The sequence below is a fragment of the Cervus canadensis genome, chromosome 22, assembly GCF_019320065.1.
Source record: "Cervus canadensis isolate Bull #8, Minnesota chromosome 22, ASM1932006v1, whole genome shotgun sequence".
Lineage (NCBI taxonomy): Eukaryota > Metazoa > Chordata > Mammalia > Artiodactyla > Cervidae > Cervus > Cervus canadensis.
The window spans coordinates 42825320-42837367 of NC_057407.1; the positions used below are offsets into that span (position 1 = coordinate 42825320).

At 37.6% G+C, this 12048-nt stretch overlaps 1 protein-coding gene across 3 annotated transcripts in view; it reads right to left on the bottom strand.

Annotated features, from left to right (window-relative positions):
- Window positions 1-12048, bottom strand: part of KIF15 (kinesin family member 15) — a 55011-nt gene that overhangs the window by 36698 nt on the left and 6265 nt on the right. For all 3 annotated transcript variants that reach the window (XM_043442906.1, XM_043442905.1, XM_043442907.1), the window contains exons 2-6: window positions 10473-10515; window positions 9783-9966; window positions 6763-6839; window positions 3677-3714; window positions 362-459 (exon numbers count right to left, since the gene is read on the bottom strand). In XM_043442906.1, the coding sequence (XP_043298841.1) occupies window positions 362-459; window positions 3677-3714; window positions 6763-6839; window positions 9783-9966; window positions 10473-10515 (440 nt within the window). The remainder of the gene's footprint in view (window positions 1-361; window positions 460-3676; window positions 3715-6762; window positions 6840-9782; window positions 9967-10472; window positions 10516-12048) is intronic.

Below are 12048 nucleotides of genomic sequence, written 5' to 3' on the forward strand. Positions count from 1 at the left end.
GTAAAGACGGCCCATTACTACTGTCAGCCTGGGTGCAGACAGGTGATACGGCTTCATGAATCTGTTTTCCTCAGTTAAGATTTTCTTTACACTTTCTCTTTTGTAAAATCTGAGCATCTAAGAAGCACCACTTTCTACTTTCTTTTAATGTCAGGTCAAGGATGTCATGATTTATAGACTAAAAACCTTTAGAAACTCAGAATCCTTAATTTTATCTTGAGAACTGAAGGATTTTTTATACCACTCTAGCCTATCCACGTGTAGATGACCAATTATACCCCTCCATGTATCATGAACTATTAGTACTTAACTACTCAAAAGTAGATATTGCAATTCCCTTTATTTTTACAGTAAGTTTTACCTTCTCTTTTTCACGTTCAATTAAGGAAAACAAATATTCAAAACTTCGAGGGATTACGCCTCTCAGATTATGAGAAAAATTATCAGATTCAGATGGTCCTAAAGAAAAATATAAAAAATACAGATATGTGACTGCTCATTTTTATTCTGTAACAGGAGTCCTACAAAATGGCAACAGTGAAAGACAATTTAACAGAAAAGACACATTGTATAATCAGTTTCTTCTGGGCTCCCAAACAAGTTAATTTGTGGTAAGAGATGGCATAAGAGAACCTGCCTATCAACAGATGCATGATAGCCACTAAGCTATTTGAAAAAGCAGCTGCTGTTTGATAAATTTAAAAATCCATTCAAGTCCCAAGCTTGAAATGTTTCCTTCTGCAGATATCAAAATTAGCAGAAGTAACAAGCAATTATACTTTACTGTTGCATAAGACATTCAGTCGTCTAGGATGACCTTTATATACTGGCAGTGTGACCACGGGCTAATTAAATACTTAATCTCTTTGAGTTTTTCACTATAAAATGGAGATAATAATGGAAATAACTATCTCACAGGGTATAAAAATTAGAGTTAGCTAGCATTTTCTTAATTGGGCAATAAAAGCCAGCGTGGTAACAAAGATACTGTAGGAATACTTCACAAGATTTCTATACAGAGAGAAAACTGAAGAGGAATCCTACCCTTATTTTATTAACACTGGGGAAAGGAAGAAATGTAGTAGATATGTAAGTAGTGGGAGTTTTTGGAATATTAATTCAAACTATCTATATTTACCAGAAAAAATTATATAGCTGTAAAAGACATAAAAGTTACTATATATATTAGTTAATTATACCTTAGAGACCAAAGGAACTAAGAAAATGCTGGTATATGCAAGAAAGCTACAGAAAATAAATTTTAAAATATTATCATCATCTTGATGTGCTATATCTAAAATATATTAAATGGACCTTGTAAACTGTACCTTAAATGTGTGTGTGTGTGTGTATGTATATATATACAAACAGGGTAGAAAAATGGAAGTAAAGAACACAGAGGACAGAATATTAGAGTATGTGCAGATAATGTTTTAACATTTTCCTGCTAAATCCTATACAAAGATATTCAGCACATTCGTTACAGTTACCTTATCATCTCTTGCCTAGTCTCCTGACTCGGCTTGCAATCCTGCTTCTGCTCTAACACCTTCTTATAGTCTCTACTCCATTCAGCTGCCAGAGTAGTACTTTTAATTTACCATCACTTCATGCAATGCTTCTTAAAACAAACAGACAAACAAACAAACCTTCCCATGACTTCACATCCCCTCATAAAAAAATCCAAAATCCATGACTTGCCCTCTGGCTACAATTCCAACTTGCCCAATTCTGGAAAATTCCACCCTAGCCCCATGTGTCTTCGTGCTGTTCTGTGAATACTCAGAATACTCCCAACTCGGGGCTTGCCTGTGAATTTGCAGGGACAGGCAATCTGCAGAAGATTGTTCTCCTATAGTCTCAAGGTTCCTTCTCATTTCATCCAGTAAGTCTCTTCAAATGTCACCCCAAAAGGCCTCTCTGACTTACCAACCTAAACCAGTACCCTTTGCTCCTTTTTATCCCCTTATTTTTCTTCACAGCACTTATTACTGCTGCTGTTTAGTCACTAAGTCATGTCCAACTCTGCAACTCCATGGGTTGCAGCCCACAGGATCCTCTGTCCTTGGGATTTCCCAGACAAGAATACTGCAGTGGGTTGCCAGTTCCTCTTCCAGAGGATCTTCCCGACCCAAGGACTGAACCCGCATCTCCTGCTCGGCAGGCAGATTCTTTACCAATGAGCCACCAGGGAAGTCCACAGTACTTATTACCTCTGGCATAAGTACCAGATATTTATTTGCTTTCAATTGTACATCCCCCCCATGAGAATTATAATCTCCAAGAGAGCCTTGACATTGCCTTTTATTTGAATAGACCACCAGAGCCTTGAAGAGTGCCTGGCATATTTTAAGTACTCACTTATATGTATGTTGCTGTAATTTCAGAGAAAGGAAGACCTTTCTTACTAAAACTCACAAATCAGAAACCATTAAAAAAAAAAAAAACCCTGAAATTCAACCATATAAAAATAAAAACTTTTGACATAAGAAATACTTAAGCCAACAGAAAAAAACTATAGAAAAATCTGTCATCTATATCATAGACAAAGAGCTAATCTATTTTATGAATCCCCACAAATAAGTAAGAAAATGATAAGCTAATTTTTAAATAAGAAAAAAAGCTTGAATGAGCATTTAACATAGAGGCTATTTAAATGTTCAATAAGTGTATAAAAGGTGGTCAATGGAAATCAAGGAAGTGCAAATAAAAACACAATGAGACAGTATTACACACACTCCAGAATAGCTAAAGTTTTTAAAAAGGACAGTATGAACTGTGGACCTGGACACAGAGCAGTGGGAAATTCCACGTTTACACATTTCTATCATGGCCCTATCTACAAAAGCTGAACGTACGCATACTATGACCCAGTAAGTCCACTTCCAGAAGTTGAAAGTTCAATAGAAATGAATTTTAAAAAGACATATACAAAAAAAAAAAAAGACATATACAAGAAAAAAATGTCCATAACACCATATTCATGGGGTCTAAACTCTCTAGCAACAGCAGAATGGAAAATGTGGTCTATTCATACGATGATATATTATACTACTACTACATGCAGTTAACATGAGTGAATCTCAGAAACTTCATGCTGACAGAGAGACTCCAGACATAAAAGAGTAAACACAGTAAAACGTCATTCATAGAAGTGCAAAACCAAGCGAAACTAGTGATGACAGAAGTCAGAGTAATACATACGTCATGGGGTGGAGTGGGAGTAGTTACTGATTAAGAATCTTGATCAGAAGAGTGGCTATGCTGCTGCTGCTGCTGCTGCTAAGTCACTCAGTCGTGTCCGACTCTTAGCGACCCCGTGGACTGCAGCCTACCAGGCTCCTGTCCATGGGATTTTCCAGGCAAGAGTACTGGAGTGGGGTGCCAATGCCTTCTCTAAGAGTGGTTATATAAATATGTAAAAATTCATTAAACCCTCTTCAAAAGTTGTTAGTTAAGCAGATATTCTGTGCTAAGTTTTGAACGGGAATCAGCCAAAAACACATATTTTACTTATATAATGGAAGTCGCAATCTGACAAGAACCTGGGAAATGACCCTAATTTCATGAGTTCAACATCATACACAGAAAGTATGACTTTCCAAAAAACATGCTAAGTTCTGTTATCCCAAAAGAGTGGACTAAGCCAGTAAGTGTTAATCTCTAGTTTACTTACCCATCATGGTAAACGTTTTCCCTGAACCAGTCTGTCCACTGTAAAAAAGAATGTTTTATATATTACTTTCACACATGAAATTTAGAATACCTAATTTTAATATGGTCTACCAGTATATAAATTTTCCCCACAAAGAACTAATTTTCTTTCTTTCTTAACATTTATTCCAGGTAAAAAGTGAATGATCCATTTTCTTTCTCTCCTATTCTACTACTAAGAGCTAACTACTCTTAATTATCTGATAAGTCCTTCCAGAGTATACAAACACAGTCATCAGAGTTTTCATTTAATTTTTCTTTACAAAGTTGGAATGATGTTATTCATACTTCTCTGCAACCTGTTTTTCCCCCCCTTAATTTTATTTCAGACATTTTTCTACACGGGTAAGTAGAAATCTACCTCTTTATGTTTAATGGCTATGTAGTACTCCATGAATGTATCATAATTTATTGAACCAGAACCAACTGGATTTTTTTCCTAATTTTTGCTGTTCTAAATAATGCAGCAATTCTCCTCCTAAATTCTGCCTTTAAAAGATACTAAGATATCATCATACTAAAAATAAAACAAAAACATCCTTATGCTATAGGCTTATTTCGTGTAGTGTCATAATTTCTCAGGTACCCTGAGAAACAGCGGTAACAAAAAAATACAAAAAAAAAAAAAAAATTTTAAGTTGAATATAGTTGTCAGTTAGGATGATAAATGTGTTTAGATTGGATTCATAGCACAAATATAAAATGCTGAGTTTACTTTTTGGTTCAATGCCCCAAGAGCTAGAAAACAGCATAATCTACTTGTTTACCTATTTCTTTTGGAAGCAGGTTGGAAATAAGTTCTTTAGTTAACTAGAATGAGAAATGGATATTGCTGAGTGCCCTACTTGAAAGTGAAGGGGACACTATTAACAATAACTTTAGGAACTTCCTTGGCAGTCCAGTGGCTAAGACTCCATGCTTCCAATTCTGGGAGCTCACGTTCGATCCCTGGTCAGGAAACAAGATCCCACATGTCGCAACTAACAACGGATGCCAAATATGTTAAATAAATAAATATTTTTTAAAATAGCTCGTAAACCACAAAGTATGCTCATTCAACCAATAAATCAATGTTCACTTCTCTCCATATACTTCTTTCTAACCTCAACTACCAAAAGTAATTTTCAAAGTAAATACTATGACTAGTATGCCTACAGGATCTTCGAAGAAAACACTTTGAAGATATATAATCTCTGGTGACTGGGGATTTCATTTTTGAGCTTTACCACTCAAAATATTCCGTGAGAAAAAATCCTTTCTTCTCTTGAGAATATGAGAAAATGGTTAAGTGCTTCACTGATGAAGAGAGAACATTTAGTTCTGCTGAACAGACTGAAAAGCAAGCATGAAAGGAAAAGGGAAATTTTCAGGGAAGAAAGTGTGTGCAAGATGAACCCACGCGTCACACTTTGGATTTTTATTTTCTTTTATTTTGAGCCTATTACGGATAAACCAAGGGTACGTATACACACACAAAAATCAGCTATTCAAAATGAACTATATAATTCACTAAATCCACTACATTCTATTAAAAACTTCTTGTTCTAGATAAAATTAGGAAGTCTGTTGCTAGAAGAAAAGGAAAAAATAATTATAAAATTCACCTTGTATACCTGCCAACACTGTCAGCTTACATTCCAATATTAAATCTAGAGCAATATTTGAAGGCTGCCAATATTTAGCAATTCACAACCATTGTGCACTTTATCTTGGCCGCACTGAGGGGCTGACAGGATCTTAGTTCCCTTTCCCCGGCCACTGCAGTGAAAGCACCAAGTCCAAATCACAGGCCCACCAGGGAATCCCCTTCATCATGCACTTTCAGTATATATCTTGAAGACAGTTTGATAGTTTCTTGTACTATAGGACACAGCAATTGTATTTCTAGGTGTTTACTCAAGTGATTTGAAAACTTACATTCACATAAAACCCAATATTCTAATGTTTGTACTAATCTATTCATAATTGCTAAAAACTGGAAGCAATCAGAGATAGAGAGAAAGAAAAAGCTATTGATGCAAGCAACAACACAGAAAAATCCCGAATACACTTTATTAAGCAAAAATGTCAGACGCAAAAGGCTACATATTGTGAGATTTCTTTGCAAAAGGCAAAACTACAAGAATGGAAACGGCATTAGTGTATCCAGGGGTTGGGAGAAAAAGAAGTGGTTGACTGTGAATGCAACAAGAGGAACTCTGAAGGTGAAGGGGCTCTTCTCTTCAGTAGGCGTGCCAAAAACATGACTCTGCAACTGTCAACACACTATGCAACCGTACATCACAAAGGGTGAAACTTAAAGCATGCAAACTAAATAAACAAGCAAAACACATCAAACTAGGATGTCAGAGGCCCCAGTATGAAATGCAGCTAACTGAATTACAAGTTCATGTCACACTGCACTGAAGGCAGTAGGCAGAAAAGGAGCTGACCTAAGTTGGCAAAATGAGGTTTTGATTAGAAACTGTAGAACTTTAAGAGGGAAAAAAAGGATCTGTGCATCAACAATGTACTCAGTAAATTTGTTTCTCACAGGGATCCAGGCTAACAATTTGGAAACTGCTTTACATGTATACTGGGGCTGAACAAATAAATAAATGGATGATAGCAGTAGGAATCCAGGTTTCTGTCAGCCGGGAAGTTACAGATAAAAAAGAAAGGAAGGTTAGAATGAACCCACATGGATTCTCAACCCTTGGATTAGTCAGACATTAGCATGAACTCAAGTTTAGCTTACTGTATATATTCAAAAGAAACAGATAGGAACAGAAACAATTGTAGATATGTCTCCACACATGACTTAGTATATGTGCATATATTACCAAGCTCTGTCTGCTGCGATGGCCGAGAAGCAAAACACAGTCCTGCTGACCACCTTTATTTTAGCTCAGAGAGCCTTGTCGGACTTCTGACTCACAAAACTATAAGATAATAAATTTGTGTTGCTTCAAGCCACTAAGTACGTGGTCATTTGTTACAGCAGCCACAGGAAACGAACAGAAGCACTTACTAATGTAACCTCGAATAAGAACACAGAGAACAACTTACTATGCGAAGATGGTACCATTGTAACCGCTCATGCAAGACTCCACAATGCCTTTGGCCACAGTTGAGAACATAGACTCCTATAAATGTAAGCAACAAATACATCAACATTTCACAAAAACATTTTTCCTAAACTACATTTGAAAATATAATAAAACTTGTGTGTAAATTTTCATTTGCAATGTGAAAATTATATCCACTATAAAAAAAAAGCTAAAAACCTAAAATAATAAAACTGTAAACATAATTATATCCGTTAATCTGCTATGCAATTATAGATTTAAACCCCTCATCTAGACTTTATATAGAAATTAGCATGTTGCACACAATATTATACTGGTATTAGCATAAAATACATTCCCCTAAATGTTCCTCAGTACATTTCCCACGAACTTTTATCTGATTTTTACTTTCATTTTTATATACAAGTAGACGCATCATTAGAAAAGACCCTGATGCTGGGAAAGATTGAAGGTGGGAGAAAGGGACAACAGAGGACAAGATGGTTGGATGGCATCACTGACTCAATGGACATAAGTTTGAGCAAACTCTGGGAGATGGTGAAGGACAGGGAAGCCTGGCGGGCTGAAGTTCATGGAGTCGCAAAGGGTTGGACACGACTGAGTGACTACAACAATAGATGCACTTATATTAACAAAGCAAGAATTCAGACACCTGTATTGCCCAGTATTAGTAGCCATGAGTCACACATGGCTACAGAGCACCTGAAATGTGTCTAGTTCAATTTGAGATGTGTTGTAAATATAAAACTACCATCAGTTTTGAAAGGTTGAACATGAAAAAAGGAATGGAAAATATCTCATTAATAACTTGCTTTATGTTCATTACATGTTGAAATGTATTTTAGATACACAAGGTCTAATAAGATATAGAATTAAAATTAATTTTACCCATTTCTTTTTTTTTTTTTTTTTTACCCATTTCTTTTTAATTTTTTAAGATGTAGTTACTAGGGAATTCCTTGGTGGTCCAGTGGTTAGGAGTCAGTTTTCTCACTGCTGAGGGCCCAAGTTCAATCACTGGTCAGGGAACTAAGATCCTACAAGGTACGCAAAACAGCCAAAAATGTAGCTACTAAAAATTTTTAAATTATTAATATATATGTGACTCACTTACTATTTCCATTTTTCAGACATATCCTAGATGAAAAAAAGATCTAAAAATCTGTCTCACCAAAAACGCAAATCATGTGTATCATGAGCGAACAATCAATATGTGGGATGTCCAAGGTGATAAACATTAGCCATGTGTGGCTATTACTTTAATTAGTTAAAATTAAATAAAATTAAGTCAGGTCCTCAGACACATTGTTCATATTTCACATGTGACTAGCCACATGTGGCTGGGACATCTGAGAAGCTAATAATCTGAAAAGATGAGTTTTAAATTTTAATTAATTTAAACTTAAATTGTGTGGCTAGAGGCTAATCCAATTGACAGCACAGATACAGAACATTTCCATCACCACAGAAAGTTCCAGTGAACAGTGCTGACTAGATTTTAACCAAATTGTTCTCAATTAGCAAAAGTTATTCAAAGCATAGTAATTATTTCTTGGCTGTGCCCTGCAGCATGTGGGATCTTAGTTCCCCCACAAGGGATCAAACCCATGCACCCTGCAATGGAAGTGCAGTCTTAACCACTGGACCATCAAGGGAAGTCCTAACACCATAGTAATCTTACATTGATCACTCTCTAAGTGGTTTTAGTCGCTAAGTCATGTCCAATTCATTTGCAACCCCATGAACTGTAGCCCACCAAGCTCCTCTGTCCATGAGACTTCCCAGGCAAGAATACTGGAGTGGGTTGCCATTTCCTTCTCCAGGGGGTCTTCCCAACCAAGGGACTGAAACCACATCTCCTGCTTGGCAGGCAGATTCTTTACCACTGAGCCACCTGGGAAGTCCTTGAATGTCTGTATTCTCCCTAAAATTCCCACATTGAAACACTAAGCCCCAGTGTGATGGTATTTGGAGATGGGGCCCTTGGGAAGTAATTTTTTTTTTGGGTGGGGGGGGAGTAATTAATCATGAGAGTGGAGCCCTCATGATGGCAGTATGGACACACCGTGGAGATACTGTAGGTTCATTTCCATATAGCAGCAAAGCGAGTCACATGAACTTTTTGGTTTTCCAGTCCATATCAAAGTTAAGTTTATACTATACTATAGTCTATTAAGTGTAGGACAGATATTTCTAAGAAAACAATGTACATGTCTTAACATAAAAATACTGTTTTGCTAAAAAATGCCAAGAGTTACAACAGTAACATCAAAGATTTCTGATCACAGATCACCATAACAAATACATAGTCCATGGGGCTACAAATGAAAAAGGACGAACTATTTCAAGAAATACTGACCACAGTGTGACACAGAGACATGAAGGGAGCAATGCTGTTGGAAAAATGGTGGTAATGGGGCTGCTCAGTGAAGAGCTGCCACAAACCTTCAATTGTATATAAATAAAGCCAGTGTCTGCAAAGTGCAGCAAAGCGAGGTATGCCTGAGTTCCCTTATAACAAGAGACACACATGAGGACACAGCGGAAGGAAGCTGTCTACAATCTAGGGAGTCCTCACCAGACACTGGATCTCTGGCTCTTGCTCTTGGATTTCCCAACCTCCAGAACTCTGAGAAATAAATGTTTATTGTTTAAACCACCCAGTCTCCTATTTGTGTAACAGCAGCCAGAACTAAGATATTCTTCTTAAACTAGGCAGTTCAACTTTACTTATCAATCTTCTAGGAGCTCTCAAAAGTATACCTTCAATAACCTCAATCACTGGTTGGAGAGGGAAAGTCAAACAGGCTTGTCATTCTGTTGCAAACTTTGACGGAGGCAGAAAAATATTTAATGAAATTAAATCTAAAATGCTAATGGAATATTTGAGCTTCCTTAGTTATTTGAGATCGAATTGATGAAATCAGAAATGAAATTCTCCCAAGTAACAGAATCGTGTATGTTCCAAATGAAAAGTGGAGCTGCCCAAATGATCATTACCTGAGTGGTGTCCATGTTGGCCACATGATCAAACATGAAGGTCTTAGGCTCAGGGTTGGAGTGCAGCCGGAGAGTCGTAGAAGAGAGCACAGATAAGCATAAGTTTTGCTCTCCATCAGCTGATCCAGAACCCTCTGTAGGTGGGCGTATTCGTACGAAAACTTTGATAGCATCACCTTCATTACTAAAGACAAAAGACGTAGCAGCTGAATTTACAGGAGAAAAAGAATCTGAGCCTCCTATTGCCTGTAGTGTTCCTAAATCAAGTTTCCCCAAGAAGCCCAAAATCTATCCATTGACACTGACCTCTTTTCAAGAGTCATACATGACCCAAACCCTTTACTGATCTATCACTTCCTCTGATCTCTTCACAATTGCCATTTTCAAGACTTTACTACTTGAAGCTAACTGAAAGGGAGTTCCAAACTCTGCTTATCTCCGGTTTCCCTATTAAAAGCAATAATAAAGTCAGTCATTCCAAAGGGGAATTATGTTATGGATTCCATCTTTTAACCTGGAAAATGAGAAGACAGGGCTAGAGAGGAGACATGATTTTTCTGTATTTCCAAGTAGCTGAGGACAAAGGTTAACACTGAAACAAGGATCCCTTACTTACTATGCTAAATGATTGTTTTTGGAATACTACATCCTTAATTCTTTTGTCCTCATTCACAATATTTTTTTCCTTACCTTGGCTGGTTAGACTGATAGTCTGTCACATTGCGTAACTCAGCTAGAAAAAAAGACAAGAAGTCATTAAAGATTTTTTAGAGTGTAACATAAAAACCCCATTCTTCTAGCCTGTTCTCCAGTTGCTCACACCCATCAGTCTCCAGGCTCTCTGGCCTGGGCATGACAGGGGACAGGCTTCGATCTTCCTACCTGTTCTAACTGTGAGCAGACTGGTTAAGGGGTCCCTGGAGAAAGTGAACCAAGAAAAGAATTCATTGTGGCTTAAGCCATTTTGTGATCTAAGCCTGGCCCAATGTTTGCCCTTCAACAGGTCTCAGTAATTACTAATCTTCAGGGAGGGAGTGTAGAAACAAGGGAGGAGCAGGCAAGAAACGACAGCGCAGTTGAGGCGACAGCGCAGCTGAGGCGCCCTCCTGGCCACTCAAGGGATACACATTATATAGATATATTTGAGTTCCTGAGGAACTAAGGCCCCTACCCAGGGAGAGGATGGAATGATGATGTTGATCCTCCAGACTTCAGTCAACTAAAGCTTGGACTTTTTGACCTCTGCCCCAACTCTATGCTAAATTTCATCTGTTCAATCAAGTGCTTTCATGAATATACATATACCTTTAGCTTAAAACCTCCCCAATTTTGCTGTTCAGAGGGACTACTTTGGGAAAGAGTCTGGTGTTCTCCATATTTGCTGTACACAAAAAACCCTAGAGGATACAGAGACCACTACACAGAGTTGCTACAACATATTATCCAAGATGTCTAGTTTCTAACAAAAAAACTGCAAGGAATTCAAAGAAACAAGGAAGCATGACCCATAAACCACAATAAAAAGCCTGTGAGAGTGCTCACATGTTGGTATCGGGAAAAGGACTGCAAAGGAGCCATTACAAAGATGCCCGGAACTAAAGGAAATCATAACCACATTAACTCTGAACTGAAAGAAAAAAAGAACCACCAAGCTCTAAGACAGATCAATAGAGATTATGAAGGCTAAAGAACAGAGAGAAAAAAGAAGGAAAAGTGAAGCCAACCTTGCAGAAATGTAGGCCAACATTAAGCATACCAACATGCATAAATGGGGAGAAGAGAGAAAGAACAGAAAAAAGTCAAAGAAATAATGGCCCAAACTTCCCAAAATCCATTAAAAAATGATCTACATATCCAGGAAGTTAAACAAATCCCAAACAGGATAAACACAAACAGACCAACTGACGCATCACAGTAAAAGTGTTGGAAGTCATTACTTAAGAGAGAACCTAATTTAGATTAACAGCTGACTTCTCGGTCAAACAGGAGGGAAGGGGGCACGGCACAACCGCTAAAAGAATGACAGACACTGGACATGACAAAAACTGGTGAGAACAAACTCAGTCAAAGATGGTGGGAGATCTGACTTCCAGGGGACCCTGACCCTCATTCTATGCTTACTATAATATACTAGCATAAGCTAAGTGACATACCAACCAGCACCATGATCTTTGAGGCCAATCATCAGAGAACAAAGAGGGCAAAGTGCTTGTCTGAGGAGGCCTTACAAGTAGCTGAGGAAAGAAGAAAAGCAAAAGGCAAGGGA